Source organism: Gallus gallus, chromosome 2 (assembly GCF_016699485.2).
Source record: "Gallus gallus isolate bGalGal1 chromosome 2, bGalGal1.mat.broiler.GRCg7b, whole genome shotgun sequence".
Taxonomy (NCBI): Eukaryota; Metazoa; Chordata; class Aves; order Galliformes; family Phasianidae; genus Gallus; species Gallus gallus.
In genome coordinates, this window is record NC_052533.1 from 62,767,255 (window position 1) to 62,793,971 (window position 26,717).

The following is a 26,717-nucleotide window of genomic DNA, read 5'->3' on the forward strand; positions in this document are numbered from 1 at the left end:
AGGAGTTTACCAGACAAAACAGTTTTGTCCTTGATGCTGTCCTAAAATTACTTCACCATTAGTTGTATCATCATGGTCTTTGTCTAATGAAATACAGTATTTGTTCTCAAGCCAAAAACCAAGGGAGTGAGCAGCTCTGAGCCAAGGACTGAGACTTTTGGTTCATCTGTAAAAAGTATCCTTTCTGAACAATTCCCCCATTGCAATTGCTTTAGCAAGCATGACTATCTGTCAGATTGTAATTCAGTTAACGTCTTGAATTCATCTCATATATCTCTTGCCTTGTTGTGACTCCAAATATCATCTGGAACAAAATCCCTTGCTTTACAGAAATTCATATAGAAATGTATATTTAAGTAAATATCAAAGCCATTACCCTTATCAAGTAAACAGATGACATCTTACAAAAAGCACGTCGATTTTTTGACACGATACAGTTTTCAAAAACTATATTGATTACCATTGATTTTATTAACTTCTTCTAACCCCTATATATCGCCCACCCTGCATTTTAACCCAGAATTTATCAGCTTACCTCATGCTCTTCGACTATTCGAGTCAGTCCTTCCATCCTTCTTTATTTGACTCAGCTGGCTGCTTTTGGCTTCAACATCTTGACACTTGACTTTATTATTTTCCTGTTCTCAGTGCTGTCTGAAACATGATGGATAGAAGGGTTTGGTAAATGGGCACATTTGTCTCAGAAGTAGAGATATCAGCAGTAGAAATTTCTGCAATTTTGTCTTGGCCATTCTGACTTCCTCTACATATTGCCTCCTCTGCGGGGTCAGAAAGAAAATTTCTACTCAGAAGCAAAAGCATGGTTGCTGAAAGCAAACAAACAAAAAACTTAGTAGAAAATCTTGTCATAACTCTGAAAACTTCTTTTGGTTGGGGAAGAAAGCTGGTGCAGGAGGTGTAGGAAGACTTGACTCTTCCTTACATCAAGATCTTACTGTATTTCCTTGAAGTGAGGCAGCTCCAGGACGACCTCTCCATTGCATGAACTGGGAAGACACAATCACCAAAGGTGGAAGGAGTGGACAACAGACCTTTGGCATGTGTCGGCTTGTACTTGTTGCATCTTTGAGAGCTGTCCCAAGGTAATACCTTGGGTTTGCCCAGCTCACGCTATTTAAAAAAGGGATAGAACTGAGTTAGGTTGGGACTGACTGCCTGTGTGAAGTGATAGTGCACGATGTGAATGTTCCAGGAAGATGGATTAGTGGAGACCAGGATCCCAAATTCCAGGCTGGAGCCAGATGCTGTTTCTAGTTACACAGACAGCAACACAAAGCAATCTATCAATTCACGTGCAGGTTAGTACCGCTACCTTACACTGACTCAGTGCTAAATTCTGCAACAGGAACTCAGGTGACCTCCCAAACCCAGATGGAAGATTTTAAGAACTGAATTATTACTCACATACCACAGGAGAGTAACCGATATGCTGAAGTGTCTTTGACTAATGTATTTTGTCTAACTTTTCATCTGCTCCAAAACTATGTCCAATTTATCACTTCTGACAAGAAATAGGATAGCTGGTGTGGCAAGCTTTACCAATTAAGGCCAAAAACTGATTGTACAACATTATTGCCACCTGTATCAGAGAAGGAACAACCACTACCCCTCACACCATCTTCGAAGGGTAAAAAAGGATGGCTAAAAAGCTATATGCATGACAGTGTGAGAAGCATGAGGAAGGGAAAATGCTGGCAAGAACTATGCTATAAGCACATCTGTGCTCAGAGAACAGATATTCACTATTTAAGGAATGGCTCCCTGATGCTCAGCTTTGAAAGTGGAACAAATATTTAGTGCTGGCTCTGAATTTTCCAGCTTTTGAGTTTAAAGAAATGTGAAGCAGTGAAGCAGTCTTTGCAGTGCTGGAGCCATTCCACACAGATTTGCTCACTGAGCTTAGCTTACAGGGCTACTCTGGGGATGGCCAGCCTTCAAGAGGTGGTCCTTGGCTGCTGGAGTTAAGCCAGCAAAGACTCACTCAGTGTTTCTGTAGACCTGCTAGCACATAGTTTAAGTGCTATTTTCTTACTGATGGCAATACTCAGGAAACTAGGTAAGAGTTAAGGACTTCCTGGAATTATGCAGGAGGCACTAGGAATCGTGACAGGGGATGATCAAGGGACTTCCAAGAGAGGTCTTTGCACAAAGCCTTGGTCTCCACCCTGCTGCCTTCCTCCTTGTCAGGAACATGCTTCCTCTCCCACAGCCTGCCCTGGTGCTTTCTCTTGGATGAACTCGCTCCCTCCCACCAGGAAGGGCAACAACAGGGCAGGGAAAACTTGTACAGGGCTAAACAGTCAGGCAAAGCATATCCCTCAAATAGCAATAGGCATTCTGACCTGACGCAAAGCATCCCTCTGCTCAGCTTGTTTCAATTACAGAAAGGGTGAGGACCACTCTCTGAAGGGTTAGGGAAAGCATGAGTTTTGGGCACCACAATACAAAAAGGACATTGAGGTGCTGGAGCAGATCCAAAGAAGGGCAACAAGACTTGTGAAAGGGTTGGAGAATGTGCCCTACAAGGAGCGACTGAAGGAACTGGGGCTGTTCAGTCTGGGGAAAAGGAGGCTGAGGGGAGACTTTATTGCTCTCTTCCAATACCTGAAAGGTGCTTACAGCGAGAGCAGGGTTGGTCACTTCTCACTGGTGACAGGACGAGGGGAAATGGCCTCAAGTAGCACCAGGGTACCTTTAGGTTGGGTATCAGGAAAAACTTTACTGAAAGGGTTGTTAAGCACTGGAATAGGCTCCCCAGGGAGGTGGTTGATTCACCATCCCTGGATGTGTTTAAAAACTGTTTGGATGTGGTGCTCAGGGATATGGTTTAGCGGAGGGCTGTTAGAGTTAGGGCAGTATGGTTAGGTTGTGGTTGGACTCAATGATCTTGAAGGTCTTTTCCAACCTGAACAATTCTATGATTCTATAAGAGCATTGCTATGGAAAGCCTCTTTCAGCTCATCCTGTGCTGTGTTCCCAGAGCAAATCCTTTGAGATGCTCTCAGCAGTCCTACCATCATATGCACACCTCCGATACACCTCCAAAAGTTTAAGCTGGAAATTTAAGAGCTTCAATGCTGAACAAACAAATAATTAAAAACAAAACAAAACTAGCCCACACTTTTAGGAATAGGTCTTACTGTGAACAGCAACTGAGCAAATCTAAGCTATGGGACTGTTCTCGTTAACTTCTGGCACTGAAAACAAAAGCAGCAAAAAATGGGGGGTGGTGATAAGAATGGGAAGGATAAAACAGTGAAGGAAGAAAGCAGAATGGGAATAAAGCACCAAAGCAGAGAGAGAGAGGAGAGCTCTTGAAATCCTGCAGGAGGTGAGAGTGCAGAGGAGCTCAACCACTTTTCTCTCCCAGCAACAAATTCTCACTGCTGGGATTTCATCAGGATTACTAAAAACCCCTCCTTCTCCCACTGGTGCCTTCAGACCACCCAACACTGTTGGTGGCTGTGGGACAATGGGCAGGCAGGTGGAGATTTCAATCCCACTGGGTCACCCTAGACCAGTGGAAAGCCCTAGAATGCTAGCACTGCAGTCTGCTTGAAACGTCCTATGTCCACCACAAGATTTGAAAGATGCACCAACCTACTAACATGTACATTCTATCCTTCACATCTACCATCCCATAGCCTTCAAATATCCAGATCCCTCTGTTCAGAGACACCATCCATTTCTCTAAAGAATGCTTCCTGGAAAGGATCATTGAGAAGGCAGAAATTCATATCATCACAAAGAAAAGGCCTCTGCTTGGAGTAATTCCATGGGAGGGCTGACTGGGTCAGATTTCCTTCCCTCCTTGGAAAACATTTTTCAGATTATCTATCGTTAAAGAAAGTTTTTCTACTGAGTAAACTGGGCTAGATACAGCCCTCTATATAGGGGAAATATTTGAGGTTTCAAAAGAATTAGTCTGAAGAAAAAAATTCAAAAATAAAGAAATCTGAGAAAAACAGAACTCTCTTCCCCCACACTGCATTATTTAAGCTTTGAGCACAACAAAATATACATATATATATATTATTGTTTCAGGGTTCTTTATGATAAGGTCAAGCATCAAAACAAAAGTTTTTCCACACAAAAATATCAAAATGTGTCCTTTCAAATTAAGAAAAAAAAAACAGCTAACAAGGCCCTGAAACGCATCAATTCTTGTCAAAAGGATTAATTTGAGACAAAGTAGGGTTTTTTGTTCACTGCAAAAGTGATTTGGAGAAAGTCACCTCCAAGCAACTTCGCTAACAAGGCTGTCAAATGCCTTGTGTTGTCTCCCAGGGAAACTGTTCTGTAAACCGAAACCTCCTGGTATTGCAAAAGCAGGAAGACACTCCTCTGACCTCCACAGTCTCCACACCTAGAAAAGCATGTTCCAGTGTCACCAGAAAATGACTTGCACTGCCCCTTTGAATACAGAATCTTTTCCTCTGTCATCTGCCCAACAAAATAAGTGTTTATATACAACCATGAGTTTACAACCGTTGGCAAACTAAAGCAGAAGTACTGAGACTGCTTTCTTTGCCCATGCACACATGTCAGAGCACTACCAGGGCCACCGGGTCACAAATCCCAATCTCGTCCAGCGTAAATCACTTAGCACATTTGAAAAATGCACTGTGTGGTGAAGGGCAACTTCTCACCCTCACTCCCAAGGCTTGCACCTGCTGCCACATTTGTTGGCAGACTTCTCCCAGCTTCTCTCCTGCAAGCCCTGGTCAATTCTGCAGGCAGATGGCCACAGGACAGGAAGGAAAAGGTGGAGTCAGAAGCTAGGTCCCACTTGTCAGGCACATCAGTAACCAGGAAGCCAGTCTGCATGTTGTATCATCCACCTCGTGTGCTGCCTCACCTTATGAGGACATGAAGGAAAAGGCTGAGATTATTGTGCTTTCCAGCAGCTCTTTTGCTAAGTCTAGTTGCTTGTGGCATAACTTAGCTTTGAGGTGCACAAGCTACCAACTCCACTGCCTTCCTTATGCTTCTCCTGTCAGGCTGTCTGTCCGCACGTATGAAGGAAGAGCTGGAACGAGTAGTGGATTCACTCCTTCTAAGGCAGGTGGTCCCTGCAGAAGTAGGGGACTGATCCAGGGAAAGACTGGGAAGCAGTGTTTCAGGTTCATTTCCCATTTGTTCTGTGTAAGGGCAATCACATGTTTATGCAGGTGCAGCCAGGGTGGCTGATAGGCAACACATTGTTACCTCTTATCTGCTGCTAACGTTTTTCCTTTAAAATTGGTCTCAGATGCAGCTGTACACATTATTGTCTCCAGTGACAAATCTCTGGAAAATGGGAGCTGCAGCTCTCCACATTGCTCCAATAGGTGACATTTTCATATTTGCAGTGAAGACATGACCTTCTGTTCAAGGTCTGCCCAGATTAGTTTTCTGCAATCATACCGCAATGAACCAGGTTTATTTGGACCCATGAACTACAGTGCATGAATTTCACATTAACTGCTGTTCTAATCAAGAGCAAATGACTCAGAGCAATATACATAACAGCTCCTGTTCCCATTCTTGAAATCAGATGGCCGTGCGTGGCCCTGCATACCTGAGGTGAGAGGGAGTAGCAGAGGACAACCAGGCACTGCACAGGGCGTACTACTGGAGAGAGCCCCTAGCACCACATCCTGCCTTGCACCAACATAAACATGACAACCATTCAGTGACCGAGCAAGAGAAATACTGTTTTGAATGCCAGACCCCAGGCTGAACTGGCACAAGCCCTGGGCCCAGTCTGTGCAGCAGTCGGTGCTCTCACAAGCTGAATTCCCCTGGAACTGGTCCATGTCAAGGCCAGGTGTCAGTTCCTCATACCATCTCCCATGGGTGGCACACTCTGCAGCAGAGCTGCTAGAGCATGAAGCTCTCAAAAGCTGTTTTTGTACATGAGAAAACCAAATACCACCATTACCTGCTTGCACTGCTTGGCTGCTGCGTGCTGCCTGGCGCTCTCCTCCCCATCCGTGCCATGAGCTCATCCTCCTCCCAAGCCACAGCATTCCAGGAGAGCTTCTCGTGCTGCAGCACAGGAGTTTCCTGTAAACAAGTGATTTTTGTTATTGGTCAAGCTTGAAAAAAATAGTTTACAGAACTTTTTTTTTTTAATCATAGATATATATACAAAGATATGTCGGAGGCATGTTGAACTGTGAAAGCTTTTGCTGTCAAATGGTGTGCTCTCCTTTTTGCTAGCAAACAGCACGTATACATTTCTACTTGGATGACTGTAATTGGTATGCTGGTGAGATGTTTATTGAGGGACATAACTTGCTGTGATTGGTGGACTGAAAACAAAAACAACAAAAACAAAAACACTCACATATGCCAATGAATGGCTTAGGACATTACAAGTAGTGTTTTCATGTTTATCCCAGTGCTGAAAGCAATTATCCCTTGGCAAACCTTCAGGAGGAAGAATTCTGACTATTTGATAGCACTGCAGTAAGCCAGGGGAAAACAAGCTTGAAAGGGAATGAACTGATCGTCCTGAAGCAGAATTGGATGGGTGCTGAGAGGAGAGCATGTCCAATATAATCTCTTACTATCACATGCACATCTTCTAACACAGAAACGGATGAGGAGTTATTTATAGGGCTTCAAATGAAGAGCTGACAACTGGCACTTAACTATGCACGCTTAAGTATGCATCTTCTTAAGTAACTCCTGCCTTTTACAAGCACATTTGGTTTCAATAAAAGCTTATACTTGGGATTTTGTTTTTTCTTTTTGAACACGAGTCTGAACTGGTCCTTCTGTCTACAATTACAGCCCTGACAGCTGAAACCATGATTTACTTCGTCAGTGGTCATTCATCTCATGAGACTGGGCACTAAAAAAAAAAAAAAAAAAAAAAAAATCAACCATCACCTTTGACAGAAGTCCCCTCCACTAATGTTTAAGCACTTCAGCCTCTTTATCTCACATGGAATATCATTTGTGACAGCTGGGAGAAACAGAACCAGGAACGAGTGGTTGAAGGCAGCTACTCCACTGTCACATGCGGTGTTTGAAAGATGGAGTTTGCTGGCTAAGGCCCTTACCCTCCTTGTCAGACATGGCACCCCACCACCATGGCATACACTTGTGCACAGAGCAGGCGTGGCAAACATCCTGGCCACTGAAGTCCAAACTGGCTTACTCAATTTGAGATTTAGAGACTTAAGTCTTCAATAGCCTACTTGGTCCAAGAGGCCCAGTTTGGTAAGGAGCTAGAGCTGTTACTCACAGGTTTGCATAAAGCAAAACTAGAGCAGCTTGTGGTTTTTGTCCTCCAGAATGAGCTTCTGCTTCCTCATACATAGGTGCCCTAATGCTCAGACCAGTGCTTACAATGCGAAACAGGAGAATCATTCAAGGTTCTCAGCTCACCTCGCAGTAGAGGGAACACAGGCACCAAAAGTCAGGAGGGCAAGTGATGTGATCAATCACTGTCACGCTGACTCTGGTAGTTTCTATACCCCTCTACATTTCTAAGTTCATGCTCCTTCTCCTAAGGACTTCATATCTAGATGACTGTGCACCCAAGCATCTTACAACCAAACTATTTAACTAGATTATTTGCTCTCCTCCCTCAAATGCAAGTGACATTTACAACTTCTAATTCAAAGAGCTGATGCATCGTCGCCAAAAAAAAAAAAATGCAAGTTGCAGTGAGCTTTCATTGACAATTGTAGAAATAGTGCCTTACCACCATCATCTTATCATCATTTCAAATTCCTGAGAGGAACTGTAAGCCTTTCCTCACACTCCAAGTGGAATAAATTTAAATGTTTGATGCCTGTCGTGCCTTGTCACCACAGAGCTTGCTCATAATGCTTATCTCAAGGACGAGATGTCACACCTTTGGCTTCAAAGCTCACAATTTGTAATCTTTTCTTCCGCCTTTGGTGTGGGAGCAAGTGTGAACTAGCGTATGATGAGGCAGAAGACACAGCCACAGCTGTAGGCTATGTTTACATAGGCAGCAGAAGCTTCTGACGATGATTTCCTGATCGTTACTGCCATCATCAAGTGATTCCATTCTGTGTACAAGTACAGTGCTCACACTAGCTGGAGCACCATTCTCTATCCAAGTATAGAACCCTGTGGGTGCCTGAAGCTGCTCCCTGGTTACATGCCAACTTCTATAGCTCATTTATTGCCAAATGTGAAAATATTTATTACAGGACCAAGCTGGCCCAACTGAGCAGTTGAGCTCATGTGCTGATGTAGGAGTGGGCTGATGCCTGTCTGCCCACTGGCAGACTCCAGGGGTTCCTGGCACACATGGGGTGAGTGGCTCCAGGAGCTGTGTTACCTCCCCCAGGCTCTGCTTTGCCACCCATGACTAAATCTTCACTTACATCAGAACATGCGGGCTCCTGCTAATACGTGCAAATCCAACACAGAGCCAAAGCTTTATTTCCCTTTAGCTTTTAACTTTTCTGCTTATTTTACTCTAACATTAACTCATGTCTGCTGTTCCTTAGGTTCTTTATGACCTCTTGCAACTCACAACTTACCTCCTCCTAACCCACGGCACTGCTAAAGGCTTGGTGGGTGGCAAATGCCCCATCCACAGTGCTGTAGATAACATGAGGCTGTAAATTTTTCTACAAGATTTGTGTGGTAATTATCCCTAGGCAGCTCATTCAGCAGAATATAGTTGGAACCCAAGTGATGAGACATGCCTCCAGCTTTTGCACTGCCACCCAAAGCAGTGTGTCTGAGTGTGGTCATGGCCCGGTGCACACAGAGCTCTGATTGGTGCAGTACTCGATCCCAATGAGACTCTAAAATTGCTCACTATTTGCAAATATGTTGAGAGAGGCCCAAAGGAACAGCTTACATCAGAAAGTTTCAAGCAATGGCATGGTACAGAAGCTTATTTCAGAGCTTGCATCCGTTTGTTCTAATTGCCCATATTGTAATGTGGGTTGCTCTGTAACAGACACGAAAGACGCTGCCAAATGCTGCCAATATGCAACCCAGCTTCTCTGCTGAGCACCAAACTAGCAGTACTTAGCAACAGCTTGCTCTGGGAGCTGACAGCATGGCCTGGGATCTGCATGCTACTTGGAGAGCATTGGCAATACTTACTGCACTGCAAGGCACATGGGACAAGGCTGAAGTGTCCATACGTATCTGACTTGGAAACACAAACTTCATCCTTCTAAGCAGAAGACTCAGAAAATGAATCTTCAGACTCCTCTCCTCACCTTGGGCAAGGCAGTTACCACCAGAACCAAGCGCCATGCATCAGCAGTTTACATGCTGCCCACTGCTTTTTTCGTGAATGAATGAGATTAAATAGCACAAGCAGCCACCAAAACTGCTTTTCTGCCTTGAAGAAGTGATGTTTCAGTGACAGGAAAGTCTTGTTGACCCAGCTATGTTGTCTGCTATCACACATGCTGCTTGGAGAAGATAACAAACAGTATCAAGAAGCATCAGTGTGCTTGCTTGCAGCTCTGGGGAACACGAAGGTAGCCCAGGTCCCTTCCACCTCAGATCTCTAAGCATGAGCACAACCTGAGTGAAGAGGAAGATCCACTACACGTGGGGTTAAGAATAATATATACATTTTGAGTGTATGTGTATATAGGTATGTATATACACGAACACACACTTCAGACCCTCTCTGGCACATCTCACTCTAGCACTTGTGGCACCAAAAATGATTACAGCTTAAAAGAATACTTTAGTTACGAAGTCAAGCAGCCTGAATTAAGTCTGTACAAACAGCCTTTATACCTGAATTTCTTAGCTTCAGCCTTCAGCCACATGTATTTTATCACTTCTTTTCTCCACACAAATCCACTGCCTCATTTATTGCCAGTAAATGAAGCATTAGTCAGGGGCTTTGCTCTAATAAGTCCAGAATAGCTCTGCTGTATTTGTTGCAGAAGTCATAATATGTTGCTGACATCATGAATGCAGATAGTGGAAAGAAAAAAATCAGTCTTCTGTTAAAAAAAAAAATCAGAAGTTTCCATAACTTCAGAATGCACCTGAAAACACTGCAGTTCCCACAAAATGCTTATCACCTTATTTAACCCGAAGCTTCAATAACCGGTCACTTCATGTTCCTCCAATTCCAATGAATTACGCTGAAATTTTTTTTGCCTGCTTTGCTGAAATAGTAAGCGTGAACAACAGCAATAAAAAGAAGAGGTTCAAATGAGATCCTTGTTGGCAAGCAAACCAACTCCTGCCCTGAACAATGTTGAATGAATTTCATCCCTCTCTGCTCCTTGGAGAACGTTGTCTCTCCTCTTTAGAGAGATGAATATGGTGTGGACACCTACAATAACAGCACGGCCGGGTAGCCATACAGAAAAGTAACTTTGCAATTCTGGGTGAAGAGGACAGACTGCACGTACAAAGTAAGGCCTGAGACCATGCAGCATGAAATGGACACAGAAAGGGTGCGACTATAGAGGAGTAATAAAGAGAAAAGCTTTTATTGTTTAAGCGATTGGACCTCAAGTAGAGGTCACGCAGACCACCTCAACTTTGGCCTTAGTCTTTTAACAAGCACTATCAGTATCATCAATATCTCCAATCAAACCTTAACAGGATGCCTCTAACATCGCTTTCCAAATATTCTAGAATACGCTGGAATAACAGATTTCTACTTGTGAAATGGGCTTCTGTAAGGAATGCTTACACCACTCTACTGGAGCCAATTCAAGAACCCATAGCAAAGCAAGATCCTTTGCATTCCGACAGAAGGTGAGGCAGCTTAAAGAGAAAGGACACAGGGCCCAGGCTGCTCCTCCAGGCCCTGAAGGGGAATGACCTCTGCAGTAATGCTCAACCACTCATCTTCCAGCCTGCTAAGCAGATTGAGAAGCATTTATGGTTTAAGTGGTGGTTAAAGTGCCCCTTTCCCTACTTGTAGTTCAGAAGCAACTATCAGTTAAGGTTTGTTCCATGTGACAACAGGAGTGGCCCCCAGTTGATGAGCGGGAACCAATTACAGGATCTGTGCCTGCAGTTTGACCCCAAGAACATCCACCTACCTGCTCAAAGTCTGGGATGAACATCTTCCAGCCCAAAGAACCAGGCAACTCTCACTGCCTGCTGCTCCACAGTTGCCCTGACAGTTTGAGTGCATTTCTATAACTTAAGCACACTTTTTCACGATTGTTGCAGCCTCTCAGCTTCCATGCACCTTCTAAACAGCAAAGCCAATTCATCAAGGTTTACAAGTTAGCCACCTACCCCTGCTCTTCTCCAAGTTCACTCAGCTCTCTTCACATCTACGTACTACAGCTTTCCTCTCCATGTAAGCATCTGACCAGCACAACGCTTCTGACCAGCTCCTCCTTGAGCAGAGCAAGTTAGATGGGTCTTTCCAGCTAAAAACATGGCCTTGGTTCCTAGTACCACCCCTGATTTTTTTCCAGGCCTAGTACAAGTCATTTCACATCCCCAGAGCAGTGCTTGCTCTCAGTGTTGCCTGTTCAGATTGCAAGCATTGCGTCCTTCAGCAAATCAAAGGGAAATTCAACATCAAGCAATAAATAACCTGTTTATGAAGCAAAGGCACAGAGCGCCTGTTCATTATGCAGCAAAAGGGGGGAAAAACGCCTTACAGCAGATCTGGACAGTGTGTGGGTTGCACCTTATTTTCTTTCCTCACTGCTATGAAAGGGCACAAGGTAAAAACATGCAGTATGTAGAAGAGCAGTCAGCCCTTTCAGTACAATGTTGTCCTTCAGAGGAGAGGGGATTAAAACTTTGTTTGCCTTTCTTCCTTAAACACAGCTGACAAGGATCTCTTTAGCATTTTTATTTTAAAAAGGATTTTAATTGGATTTGTCTTTCCGTCATTTTTAGTACCACGATTTACCCTGGTAAGCCACACACATCACAGAAGGATCATTTTGCTCCTGGTATTGTTTGGCAAAACAAACATACAGCCAAACTGTATGCCTCAGAGCGGACTAAAGGAATGAACTTATTAATTGAAACATACAGCAATAATCTCAACATATTAATTTGAGAAGCCCTCACTTACTTCTGGAGCACTATTTGGTTGCCTAAGACATGGAGTTGAGCATTAATAAAGAGCATTCTGCAGCCTTTGGTTCACAGGATTTAGTACAGGTTTACTGCTGCCTAACATGAAAGCAAGCTGCACAACTCCAACAGTTTCTTAACTGAATCAGAAGGTAATATGGTGCGTGGAGCTCCAGGATTCATACCTCTCTTGGGAAGTAGGGAGAAAAACAAGCAAAATATCAGCGTTCCCACAGCAAGAGAACATACACTGCTTTCATGAAGAGTCTTCCACTTTGGCATAACACCTGCTCACGGTTCTGAATGATTGAGTTAATACTGTGGGCTAGATGCAACTAGCTGCCTCTGGCCCATTCATCCCACTAGAAGCTTGATGTGTTTGATACAGGGAGAAGTTTTTGATCTTGTTCTTTAACTCAACTCCACATTGGATGTGGGGTGAGAAACAGAGTTCAACATGCTGAACACGTTTCAGAAGTCAGGGGACAGAAAGAACAACCAACAAAACCAGCCACCCTGCAGCCGGCTGCTACTCACACACAAGAATATGATATCTTTTTCTTCCTTGTGAAGTGCTGCTTCTGTGTATGAGACCCAGACAGATGGGAAAAATCTTTGCCAAGACATCCGCTTTCCTCATTTGTTGGGAGCAGAGAAAGGAGACTGCTGTGCAACCTTTACTGGCAGTCTTGCAGTCAGCTTACTCAGCGCTGTTATTTGTCTGCTTTGTAAGGAAGGGGGAAGATGTCCCATCACTATTTTAAGAAGGTGATCATTTCTACCTCGTTCTGAGCACTTCTGTCCTTGATAGGTTTTGGACATGCTATTTGCATACTCAAGAAAAACGCCAATGGGGAAATCACACCTCCTGGGTTCTCTGCACACTACAGAGGATAGTGGAAGGTCGAAAGCAACTATCATACCTTAGAGACCCCTCTAACAATTCAAGAGAAATGGTTATTTGTGACAATCACTTTTCTGTATTTGGAAGTACAAGTGGTGAATGTTACCGAGAGCTTCAAAAATAAACACATAAACAGTAAGTGTAGTCCATTTCCAAAGTTTCCTTTCAGACTGGCTCTCCTGGCAAAAGAAGATGACCCTAAAGCTGAATATCTCCACTCAGCTCCTTGCTCACCCTTTGTATTGCATGGTAGAAGGATTACATTACAGCTTACTTCAGCCATACCGTAAGCCCATCTAAAACTTCACTCCTTCCACACATGGCAGAAGCCCTCTTAGCTCAGAATTTTCTCACAGCTATTTGCTGACAACTCCTATGCTTCCTTCTCATGCAGCCAAAGTCTCTCTTTGAAAAAGTGTGCATCTCAGAACATTCCCATTGAGGAAGTGGTTATCAGCAGGCAGGCACCCCAGCACCTGAAAGCACGATAGCAGCTTGTGTGTTCCCCATCAGAATAAGGACAGGGCCCCAGCAATGTGATGTTTGGGTTACTTGAGACAACAAGCAGGTTTGAAAAACAAACCAAAATGACCTCAGAAAGCATGACTGGTCAGTTAAATTTAGATTAATGATCTAACGTGTAGAGATCAGTCTTTGCTTAATGTTAGCATAATCCAAATGGTGGTCTGGCTCCTAGGCACGGTCTCAATACAGAAAAAAAGTAACTGAAATATTAAATGAAAGTAAGCTGTTAAAACCCTTAAGTAGATGGAAAGACATTTTCCTCCTTGGTTCATCTCCGTTTCATTGAAACTTTCTTTCACAGGGAAGAAAAAGGCACTTGGGTCTGTGAAGAAGTATTTGGAACAAGGAAATCCTGGAATTGAAAGAGAAACTGAACAATTGGGAAAGGCAAGAACCAGATGGTTTACTACAACACTGTATTTCCTATAGAGATAGCTATCAACGATGCACAAAGCTCCTATGTTTCTTTGATTAACATACCGTAGGTGGAGGCCAAAGACGACGGATAATGGTAAGTTTCACTTTCTACAGTCAAAAGCCATTTTAATAGAAGAGTAACTGCCTTTCTTTTCATGGAGTTCGGCAAAAAAAATGCTTTCTTTCTTGAAACTGACTGAACACTCACATTGTTTAGAAGTCAGGCCGGGCTTTCATCATTAGGTTCAGTTGCAACCAAATGCAGCAGCTTGCAGAGCTTGCAGCCTGGGTAGGCAGCAATGCTGTAAGCCTTGGTAGTAAGTACAGCTCTACTGAGCATGTTGCTCTTCTATCAACCTAATTTGCAGATATATAGGCACGTCTTTGCATTACCACACACCCGCTCTTTTGAAGCCTAGATAGCCCCTGAGGCAAGAGCCCTGTGCAGAACAAAGTACATGTCAGCACTGACTCCCATTCTATAATAAACACTTTATCAGTAATGAGACTAAATTGGAGCTCAACAACAAGCTTAACTTTGCTCTTCAGTTTTCACCCCCTAAAGAACAAGCTTTGGAGCTACATTATTACACAGGCAATAGAAAAGATAAGGAAGCATGCTTATGATGTAATTAAGTAAATAATGCCAACCTCCCAATAGCCCACTCACTTCTAATTATCCTGGAGTCTTCTTATCTTGCATGAGCCACTTGAGTGTTTAAGATGCTGCCAGAATGCCTGTCACCACTAGAATAAGGTTGCAAGTAGAAACCTTACAGCAGAAACCTGAAGACAGGCCTTCATGCCTGCCACTTGGATCTAGCACCATGTTCAGCCTCCAAGCTATCTTAAAGGAAAACCACAGCGTGATTTTGAGAAAGTGAAATAAATTAAACAAGAAGTCAGGATCAGAGATTTCACAGGCAACATAAAAGAATATTTCACTTCTACTGCTTTGAAAAAATAAGTGCTTTCCAACATTCAAAATCAAGCAGCCCCAACTGGAGGTTGCTTTCTGGCTTGGTTTGTTAGGGGACAGAAGGGATCTTTTTCAGGGGAGCCCATAAGATCTGAAATCCAGCCTGAAATTCTTCATAATTTTAGTGGATCTTTTAATCGAAGACCTTCTTCAGAAACCACACTGGTTCAAAGCTTACTTCTTGTCCTTCACCAATTTTATTTTCTCTCTTCTTTCACTCTTCCCTCTGTAAATGAAAGTAATGGGCCTTTATACTTCTTTAAAGGAAGACAAGTGCATAAATAACCACCAAAAAATGTACCTCACAAAAGTCATGGCAGTTATGCAATTAAGCATTTTCTCCTTCTCGTTGTGTGTTTTATTGAGGTATAAATCAGGAGTGGAAGGCAATTCCGTGCAGATAGGAATTTTACTGGGGGTGCAGATCCCCTGGGTTCATCTGGAAAATGAGAAACATACCCATAGATGATGCATCTCATCGGGTGCAAGATTCACTGGAGCTAGAGAGCCCTACGTCTAGACTGAGATTTAACTTTCTCATTTAAATCAAGCGAAACAGAACTGCACTGGATGCAGTTGCATAAAATATTCCTGTGCTGGATTAAGGAGGTTTTTACAGAGCCCAGTGACACTGAAGAAACTGCAGGCAGTATGGAGTATTGCCAAATCACAGGGTAAGCAGGAGCTGAAAGGCAGCAAGTAACTCCCTAAGTTTAGCAAGCTTCCCTAAGTTTCAGCTGGACTCACTTTACCCCTTCCATTTAGCAGAAATTTTCCCTCGCCCCTATCTGGAACTCATCTGCAGGCTCAGACACCCTGCAAACAAGCTATGTTCAAATCAAACTCCTCCTCCTCTAATTCCACAAGTTGAAGCACACGGCATTAGTACTTCACCTTCCTAAGCCTTCCTTCTGCTGTCCTGTGCTGCCAGCACAACACATTTTCTGAAGCACAAGACTCAGAACATATGCTGGTTTTTTACAGCACCCTGTCAGCTCCCACAATTCTCTAAAAACAAACAAACAAACAACCCAAAAAAACCCCAGCATTCTATTTTACTTAAAGTTTTTGATTTTTAACTCAGCCCCCACTGCTTTACCGGCTTCCACAGTTGAAGACAACAAAGCTAACCACCCTGCTCTGTGCAGACAGCTGCCAGGGCATGACAACATGCCCTTCCTGAGGACACCCTCCCATAAGTGTCAGGTTTGTGATGTGCATCTCCTGATGCTTTGTCCTACAGCCACCTGAGCTGCTCTGCACTACCTGCCCAGTGAACTGTTTCAGCCCCTCAGCTCCTGCACAAGATCTCTGGCTTGCAGCTGAATAGATACACCCTGACTAATTATGAGGGTTTCCAAACAATAGCTAATCTCAGGTCAGCATCATCATCAGGTTTTGAGTCAGGTTGCAGTAGCATTGTCTGGACAGAGATAGGCGAAGGCCCCTTGAAAAGAGGGGGAAGGAAATAAAGATTAATAACTGTCCTAAAACCTACAAAGACTGGGAGAGCTGGAACAAGTCCACATAAAGAGGGTGAGAGCTGACAAGAGAGCACAGTACTTTCAGCCATCTGTTTTGTTTTGTGCTTTAAAGGTGCAATAAAGTGTATTTATACCCAATTCCTCAGTTTACAAGGAAAGCAGTTGCCTTACAGGCTTGAAAAGTGGCCTCAGCTGAGCAGCAGTTCTCCCAGCCTGGATTTTTGGGGATTACACCTCACTTCATGAATAATACTTTCATTCATGGGGGTCAAAGTTTCCCATCTCTAGCCTCTACTGCCAGTTAACATGGATCATTTATGCTCCCCTCCACTGAAATTCAATGAGATGAAGGTCTAAAGTAGCAACTGCCTGAAACACACCTCATGACAGGAACACTGTGTGCCGAATTTTAGGTGATTAAAATTACCATGGAGAAATTTGGGATTTGTGTCCAGTGAAGCAGCATGGAAAACAGAGTACCTCGTAACAGATCTTGAGGAAAAAATACCAAGTGCTTTGCTTTTCTGATAAAATACAAATTTCTAAGTAGTTTGAACAAAGCAAATCAGCAGTGCACATCGGGCACCAGTGGTTCTTCTAAAGGAATGCTTCAAGGAAGAATGGCTCTGGGAGCAGCTCCTGCATTTGCTGTTCCTCAGTGCAGAAGTCATGTCAGATTTGTCCTCAGGAGGTGTTGGCAGACAAGAGTGGGGAAAAAGCCTCGGCCTGCTCTGCTTTGTGCCTGTGCCCAAGCCAGCAGCTCCCACACCCCAGGTCTCTCTTTTTCCCAGTACAACACTGTACGTGTCGGGTGCATCTCAAGCTCTGCTCTCCTGGAGAGCAATGAGAACAGGAGATACAGCTGAAGGAAAAGTTAGCATTGTGACCTCTGATCAAACAGAGAAAAGTATCAGCAACTAACAAGGCCAAGGACAGAAGGGAGAAACAGGGACACAACTGCTGTGATTACCAGTCATCAAGTAACCAGGGTGTTAAGGGTTAGGCTGCTCCAGCTGCACTGACTGCTCATACAGTCATTACACAACTAAATTCCTTACACAAGGAAAGACAGCCTCTGCTCAGTATGTTTTACTGCTGTGTAGGGTTGCCACAGTGTCTTTGTGGCTCACTGGGATTCACAAAAGCAGCAGCTACAACACATTTGTCACAGCCAAAGTAAAACTCCTTTATAGCAGTAAGGAGCCGTTTTACATAAGCCACGCTTGAAATGCATAATCAGTGCTAATATTCTGTTAGAGGAGGGGGAATCCAGAATAGCAAGCTGAATACAGGTAAATACAAAGGCTCTGCCTGAAGCAATTAACAGGGAGCAGGATGAAAGGGAAAAACAGAGCAAAACAGCCCCCTCTTCTTTCGCAGTTCCTCTAGATGAATTCAAGCCAGAAACACTCACATTTTCACAAGAAAGACCAACCTGTAACACCTCCAAAAAAAGAATGAAGCCAAGATAAATGCAGTAAGGTAAGCCACCTGCAAGCCTTATGCATGCAGGAGCAGGTCTATTCAGGTGAGCAGGGCCAGCCACAACACCTGCAGGGCAGGCTCAGTCTCCACATAAATATTTGCCTTTCAAAACAAAAACAAATGTAAGGCTTTGGGTTTCCGTAAATGAGCATAAATATTTTCTTCTAGGAATTCTTCTTGTTTTGTTTGTTAAACTAACAAAGAGCAGGCTAGAAGTGAAGTAGCTCTCTGAAAATACCTTTAAGATTCATTTCCTTTAATCCAGAAAACAAGGGTATCTATCAGCTACTGAAGTCCCACAAATAAACACACTTCTTAGCAGCAGCACTAGAACACCATTAAAGAGCACAGATCCACCAGACCTGTCTAGAAATAATAATGGCTTTGTTTTCCTGCTCATTTTCCAGAATACTTTTATAAGGAATCTTATTTAATTTTATTCTTCCCCTCTCTCTCATTCATGGGATTTCCTTATGCTCATTATTACTTATTTGGCATGGCATTCTGCTTTAAGAGACCAGCCGAGCCCTATTTGCATATGGGGCATAGACTTTCCACTTGAGTAGAGCAGGGCTTTGCAGTTTGTAGATGGCAGACAAACTCAGAGCGAATAACATTAAGCTTAGAAAAGTTGAGAGGGGGGTACTTCATATCCCTTTTTGTGAGCCAAATCAAAAGTATATCATCACCTTTTCACAACTTTTGCTGTGGACCTCGATCCCCACAATACATCTTGAAGCTCTCTCTGCTTCAAAACCTTAGAAACATCTTGACTATGCGCAGCTGGGTTTTTAGATGGGGCTGCAACGCCACTAGCAGCTGTACCCTAAGCCTGCTTAAGGAGAGAAAGGAAAAATTAAAGGCAGGTTGCCCCAGGCTCTCTGCTCAAGAGCTCAAAGGCAGCTCAGGCTCCAACTCCTCCTTGTCCCAAGATACTTCTTTTGTAGTTGAAGCCAAAGCTATTTGCCACTGGTGGAAAGATTTTCTTCACTGAGTTGTAGATCTTGCTTCACTGATGTGAGCTCAGTGCATTGGTCCAGCAGAGGCACGTGCCCCTCCATCACAGAAGCAAAGGTCAGTGGCCACAACCCAATGGGTCCCACCTGCCTGCCCAGAGCTAAGTCATCCTTAGCAGTTGCAAACAGCTAGGAAAAAAAAAAATAGTAGTGACTACATCCCCTCCATGATAACAAAGCATTCAAGGAACAGCCATTGTTTGTTCAAGGACCTAATAAGAGATGACTGTGGCTGTTTTCTACTTAAAATCATTAGTTAAACAGCAATTGGTTGCAGATGGAGAACAGTCATTGTGTTGTATTACCAATGACTTGCTTCCTGGAATTTAAGGGCAGATGCAGATCGGCTCCCTCAAGCTGTAGGCGCTGCAAGGTGTGGCCACACTCAGTGTTTACAAGCTGTTATCACTTCTCATCATGGGCTTTTTCAAATCCCAGGCATGTCAGCAAGACTTAAAAGTCTTGTGGAGAATACACGAGAGCAGCTTGGTTTGTCTGCTATCAATCAAGGATTGATGACATGTTTTAACTATCACTTAGTAGAAAAGCTATCCGCTACTGGCAATGGTTATTTGATTATTCTCAACTGCTTTCAAAAGAAGACCTCAGCAACCCAGAGCAGAGACTGACAGCAAGGAATCTAAAGGGACATTTTATGTTTCAGGTCTCCCAAGCAAAACACAAAAGACCGCTCAAACCAAAACAATGAATTTGGTTGGGTAATGCCACTCTCCCTGCACTGCCAGGACAGGCCCAGAGATGCAAGCTCAGTCTGTCAGGCCCATCCTTCTGCCTTAATACAGAGATGTGTGCAAGATCCTGCCCAAAATTTTCATCTGGTGCCTATTAAAAAGGAGACCAAGCTAATTGAAACAAGCAACGGGTGTTCTACCAAGCAAATATCTTCAGAAATCTTTACTGGCTCCCAGAACATCGTGGGCCGCAGTACAAAACTCCACTGCTGAACCCTTCTCTGCAGCCTGTCTCTCAGATCTCTCTGCCATCCAATTCCACAGCCCTCTAATTTTTTTTCCCTTTGGTCCTCAAGTGAGAGGTGTCTTCCCAACTCAAGGGCCCAGGTTGCCATGCTGCAAAGTATCTTCAGTTTACAACGACTCCTGCAAATGACAATGCTTGTAGAGCCTTGTCAGAACCCAATTCTCTGCATTTAGCTGTATGGTATATATACAGCTATTGTAAGAAAGTACTATTGTAAGAAAGTACTGGTAGATCTTTTGCCAAGTGTGTTTTCACCATCTGACAGAGCTTCTCTATGCAGTATGGCAGCTGGAGCACACAGAAATCACTGTGCTTCTTTCAAAATCTAGTCCAGAGTTCTGGTTTTGATGGAAAACCAGCTGCCCAACTAAGTCACGAGTAACCCATCAGTTCCCCCAAAGGGGAAGCTTGTCCCTAACCTCCATCTAGGGATGGATAACTATAAACACCTGCTATAAACCCTCAGACAGCTGCTGGTGCACATATCCCTACCAGGACAGATAAACCCACTGATAGCTCCTCTTTTTAGGATCCCCAGGCACTCTGTGACCAGTTGCTCACCCTGAACCTTGCCATCCTCCTTCCCCCCATCAGCCCTCAGGTCATTCAGAATGCTGATGATGGCAAAAGTGCATTTTCCTGTTTTGTTTTTTCCCTCCTCAAACAGAAGATGCAGGGAAAATATTTTTATACCAGTTGCACAAGGCTTTGTTTAGTGCCATACACAGCTGCTGATATAGTTAATGCCTGACAAGGATTACAGTATTTAAACTACAAAGTCTCATACTGTGAACTCTCCCCAGTGTTCTGTTACATTTCAATGTAGCATCTGATTGGAGATCCAAATTCTGATTGAATTTGCAACAGGTGATACGCAGGATATAACAAAATCAGCAAGATCACCCTGGTTTTACTTTCACATGGCTCTTTTCTATCAGATACCGTGATAAATATCAAGTACCACAATTGGAAGTTTTTTCTTACGTGAATTGTTCTGTTTTATTTCTCAATAGTAAACAGCATAAATTAATTCTCAGTTGTCAGGAATTAGGAATATATCTGATGTCACAACCCCACGCCTTGGTAATGTTAATACATACATTAGCACTGCCTCCAGTGCAAGCACTACAGTGGTACGGCATTTGCTAACTTGTTCAATAGCATTATGATCAGCCTGTAGATTCAGACTGCAGAAGGAGAGAGATTTATCCTTAAGCAGCAGGACTGCTGGCAGCACATTGTGTATGAGTGTTGTTTTGTGCAATATCATCTGCAAGCTTCTATTTTAGATTCTCTTTCCCCCCCCAAAAAAGCAAGGTTAGACTTTCCTAAGGGTGAGATTTTATAGTAGATTACTGTGACCTAAAACTTCATTGTGCCTCAAAATAAAATTCCATCTTTAAAGAAGCAGCTGCAAATACACTAAGATTAACGTATTAATTATCTGCTGGCATGGCACACCCTGGGAAAAAGGCTAATTAAAAGGGATTTGCAGAAGGCCATCTAGGATTACCTTACACTGAGAGCAGAGGCAAGACAGCTGGGTTATCAGTGTTTTTTTGATAGTTCTAATTAAGATTCCAGAAAACAGAAATTATACCAAGAAACGGAGTCCTCCAACTTCATCTACACTAGAAATACGCTCTACGTCAGTTCTGCAAGCACTCGCAGCTTTAGAAAACTTGGAAGAGCAAAGAATGTGGTTCTGTTCTCTCTCTAACATAAATCAAGCTCCTGTAAAACACCAGTGCAGTGATTTCTGTTTACAACAGCAATGGATGGAATACAGACTGATAAGAGAAGACAGCAAAGTACTGCTGCTATTACCAGCAAAAGCATGTGATATGCTGGACTTGTTTCCCAGTAAATTAATTATTTTTTGTACCAAATTACAGAGCTGAAATCCCAGCTCTTCCCTTCTAACAGGGGAAGGTATGCATTTAGCCAAACACACACACACACACACACACACACACACACACACACACACACGCTCTTGAACTTTTCAAAAGAAAACCAGAGAATGAATACCTCCATCTCCTTTAACATGACTCTCCATGTGGAGATGCTGCTATGTACTTCAGACACAAGTGATACAGACTCTGTAACTGAGCGGGAGCTGCATTCCCTCACTTTGCATCCATCACTGGATCTCCCAGCTTGGCATTATGATGTAAGTTTAGATTATATTCTGAATTGCTGAAGGATGATGACGAAAGGGTCATCAGCCATGAAGTTCAGGTCTGACACAGTTCCAGATCTATCCAGAGAAGGGGGTCATGAGGATGGGAATGAGGCTTTGGTTTTGCTTTGGTTCATTGCATAGAAAGCAGTCAGCTACAAAATTAAGTTCTAGGACCATCCCTGAATTTGTCTAGCTTCATGGCCTTGGCTTGGACCTAATTATGGTAACTACTGCAAAAGAAAGTGAAAGAGAGAAAGATAAAATAATTGCTTAAATTCCAGTAGCTCCTGGAAAAAAAAACAACCAACATTTGACCTTTATTATCTACTAACTTCTACCTCTAACCTTTTACTCCATTTCTTGCTTTTAATATACTGTTGCTGGCACAATAGAGTCCAAAGAAAAAATAGACTCTGGAAAAAGAGTGAGACTCCGGGGAGACAGTTATTTACTGGCAGTTTCACAACCACCCCTGCACTTCTAATGAAATTTCATTTGTCAAATTCAGTGCAAGTTGGTGACAAGCCAAGCCTATTCTGCCTGCCTTTTAGCTCAGAAACATCCTTTTGGTCTCCCACTCCTAAGTAGTGCCTTTATTTCATTTGAGAAGCCTCATGAGGAAAAAAAAAAAAAACAACTGCAGCTTGTAATTAAGAAGCCACTCTGAACCTCTGATGGAGGTGACTTATTTTAGTATGAAAATGGAGTTAAAATTTTGAAACAGAGTTAACACCATGCATACTAAAACACATTCCTCACCGACAGTTCTTCAACGACAGATACATATAGCTGTGGCCAAGATGTAAAAGCACAACCAGTGATTTCTGGTGGACTCACTACTGTCCAGGATGAGGTCACCTAACTGGATTTGGGATTGAGCATCCCTCCAATGAAGGATAAAAGCTTCCAGAGGAGGGAACGGATCTCACCTCTTATTCAAGTTTTTAATGTGTGAGGCCTGGTTTATGTAAACAGCTTGCATTGCATTCCAGTCGTGGGTAAGACAGTTCAGCTATTTAGCTTCTCACAGTTAAAAATGCTTCTTTAACCCTGTTGAAACATTTTGCATGCTCAGGAATTAGGGTAGAGTTGTCAGCAAAAGCAGACACAATTTATTTGGTTTTAATGAAAATAATTCAAAAGAGTTAACACAAACTGATCTAACTTCCCCCACTGTTAGGAAAATACAAGAAAAGTAGTAATGATTTATTTTAGACAGCCTGAATAGCTGGAGACAGAGAGCTGAAATATGGTGAGGAAATTGCCACCCTAAACAAGTTCCTTTGAGCTATTTGATGATGTATTTTTTTTTTCCTGTCTGAGTTATGAATCCTTGGAATGTACATGCCATTGATCCACCTCATAATTTGCACAAACAGCTCTTCCTGAGGTTGTAACATCTCTCTGTATTCTAGAACAGAAAAAAAAATGAACATAATACAGAGAAATACAGCAGCATGATTTGGCTGGAGCAGGCTGCCTAACCCTGTAAGTGAATACAGGCAGTTCTGGTCTCTCCCGTGGCCCAAAAGTATATCCATCCTACAACCAACCTATGTGTGCTGTTCCACATACCAGGTGAGGTTGTAGGTGTCCACCTGCTCTTCACTTAAGCTTGCCAGAGAACTATTCTAAACTCTCTGCATTTTCATGGAAGCATTACTGCTGTGGCATCCCACATATCAGGTGGCTGAGGCTGCACATCAGGTGATACGACTGTCCTCTATCATAGGTCTCAGCCTGAGACACTGAACATCCATCTCTCATTCAGCTCAAAGCTGCTTGGTGCCTACTGCACACTGAACACAGATCACCCACCCAAAACCCATGCTCAAGAGGATGCTACACGTACTCAACCTCTCTTCTATCAAAAGGCACAAAGCTTGTTTCTGGGACACAGGAAGAGCAAGGTGGGCACTCTGATTTGTAGCAGTGGTGGATTAAGTTTGGCACAGCTCAGCCTCCTAGCTAATTTGGGTTTAATCTTAGAAAATTAGGGCTTAAGGCAACCTCATGAAATCACCCAATACAATTTGTCACCCAGAGGTAGGGCAGATATCCCTCGACTAACTCCAGTAGTTGTTTATCTTCATGCTCTGGAAAGCATACAAGAAAGTAGTCTCTATCTACATTCAGATACCTGCTTCAGTACTTTAAGCTCCTAGACTTCAACTTTGTCTTAAAGCTAGCTAACTAGTATTTGCTTCAAATGTAGCTGTTTCCTTCATCTCCTATCACATAGGAAAAACATTACATTTCACTATTTCTAGATCAAATTGAGTCAAAGTTAGAACTTCCCATTGAAGCCAGGAGTTAGCAGACAACGCTGCAGAGTGAAAGAAATGGGAATCACTAAAAAACACATCAGCTGTCAGTGCTGGGGCCTCCATCTGGAGCTAAACTCAGGATGTGGCAGCATTTTGTTTATTTTCAAGGGAGAGGTTAAGCACTCACTCATGGGTGTGTAGGAAAAGCCTGGGGCTGGAGATTACCATGTAGCTTTCTAATTAGTCTGGAATGAAAATAGGCCTAAATCCATTGGGTATACAAAATACGTTTGCATACTTGGTAATTGATTATAATTATGGTTCTCTCTAACAGTAAATGCCTAGTTGTTATTCTGTAACCAAAGGCAAACGGGTAACGTATTTGTTATACTTAAGCTGACAAAACTTTTTAAAGATTCCGCCACAGTAACATTCCAGGCACAGGGAGAGCTGTCATTCATCTGCTGTCTGGTAAAAAAAATGCATTACTCCATAACATCATCCTACTGAATAGTTGATGGACTGCAATGAATTACACATCTCACATGCTGGAAGGATCCAATGAACTACACGTTAACCAAACAGTCTAACTTGGACCTACTTTAGCAGTGTATAAATAACTCATGTACTCCGGCAGCAAAAGAACAGGCTTACTGAAGACAAACTGATAGAGAAGCCTAGCCTGCACTTCTTTACACAGAAGAAATCATGTAAAATTAATCGAGCTGAGATTCCAGATACCTAAACACCAACAAACTATAGGATGCATGTGTGTGAACTATCAGCCACAAAGTACCTAAATACTATCCTAGCTGTTGGGTTCTGATTTCAGTGATCAGAATTCAATATACAGAAAGAAGAGAGATTTTCTGCTGCAGAAATAGAAGTTACGCAAAAACACAACCAAAATCTGGTTAACACATAGGGAAGTAGGAATTTGCAATAATATGTACGCTGAAGGCATTAGAGCAACCACACACATTCACTTGCGCTCCCTCAAATTCCCTTCCTAAAGCCAATTGCCAATGCAACCTACATAAAAGTGAAACAGAACAAAATAGCACTTCAAGTAGTACATTGTCAGCCTGTGTGTGTGTGTGTTGCAGGGAGTGTAAGTGCCTGGTTTTCAAAGGAAATAAAAGCTTAAGAAATACACGCAAGCACACAGTCTGTTATCCCTTAGGAAAGTTGACTGTGTGCGTAGAACCATAGAATTGCTCAGGTTGGAAAAAACCTTAAAGATCATTGAGTCCAACCGCAACCTAACCATACTACCCTAACTCTAACAGCCCTCTGCTAAATCACGGCCCTGAGCACCACATCCAAATGGTTTTTAAACACATCCAGGGATGGTGACTCAACCACCTCCCTGAGGAGCCTATTCCAGTGCTTAACTACCCTTTCTGTAAAGGAGTTTTTCCTGACATCCAACCTAAAATTACCCTGGTGCAACTTGATTATCATTTTTCTGAAGTTAAGAAACTCACATCTCTTGCCTTCTGGGGAAACAGGGCTGGTGGCTCACCCACAGTCTAGCCCAGGAAGACAAAATATCAAGTTACCTGTGAAGTCACTGATGTATAACAAAGTAATACCAGCTATAACATCTCTTTGTAATGCAGAAATTCCGTTTACAGGAGTTATCCAGGTACAAGTTGATTCTGCAGGTTGAAAATATTGGGGATTTTTAAGGAACTTTGCAAAAGATAATCTGCCTGCACATAGGAGCACCCCTATACACTTCGTGAGCCAACTTCCTGCAATTTTATTTGTGATTAAGCTTCAGCAACAAATGTGATGGGCAGGTCTGGGAGGTATTTAACTTACCACATTCTCAAAGCTACCTACTAAAATACTTGGAAGATTCTTATGTATTTAAACATACATTATTGGCATTTCTGTGGATGAGTTCCAGATCCTACAATATCCTGTAAATGCTTCAGTTTACCTCCTTTTTAGCAGCCTGGATTTTAGATGAGGTCTTACTCACAATGTCAAGGGTAGGTCCTTTAAAGCCCTACCTGAAAGCTCAGTAACTGCTTTTCTAGATATTGGGAAAGAGCCTTACTCTTGTTTTGCTAATCTGCATTAATAAAATGCTTCAGCTTTAATCAAATCTGTGGTGAGTAATAAGCATAAAGCTTCAGTCTTCTAGTGGATAGTGTTTGTGGTGACAGACTCTCATTGGAGATGAGAGGAGACCATTGGATCAGACCATTGGGATGGTGCTAACAGCTCAAGCACTCCCAGAAGAGGGAGAAGTATACCAAGAGCTTGCACTTCTAAAGGGGTGTAGAACATTAAAAATAGAAAGGAAACACCCTCCCTCCCCCCCCGTTATCATAGAGCTTTTATTCTCTCATTAAAAAATGCTGGAAAATGCTTTTAGAAGCTCAGAAGGAAGAGAAAGTAAAACA

The 26,717-nt window shown here is 42.9% G+C and overlaps 1 protein-coding gene across 2 annotated transcripts in view; it reads left to right on the forward strand.

Annotated features, from left to right (window-relative positions):
- The window catches only part of NEDD9 (neural precursor cell expressed, developmentally down-regulated 9), a 94,425-nt gene that overhangs the window by 12,353 nt on the left and 55,355 nt on the right, over positions 1–26,717 (forward strand). For both annotated transcript variants that reach the window (XM_046930959.1, XM_004939656.5), the window contains one exon: positions 13,770–13,979. In XM_046930959.1, the coding sequence (XP_046786915.1) occupies positions 13,977–13,979 (3 nt within the window). In that variant the 5' untranslated portion in view covers positions 13,770–13,976. The remainder of the gene's footprint in view (positions 1–13,769; positions 13,980–26,717) is intronic.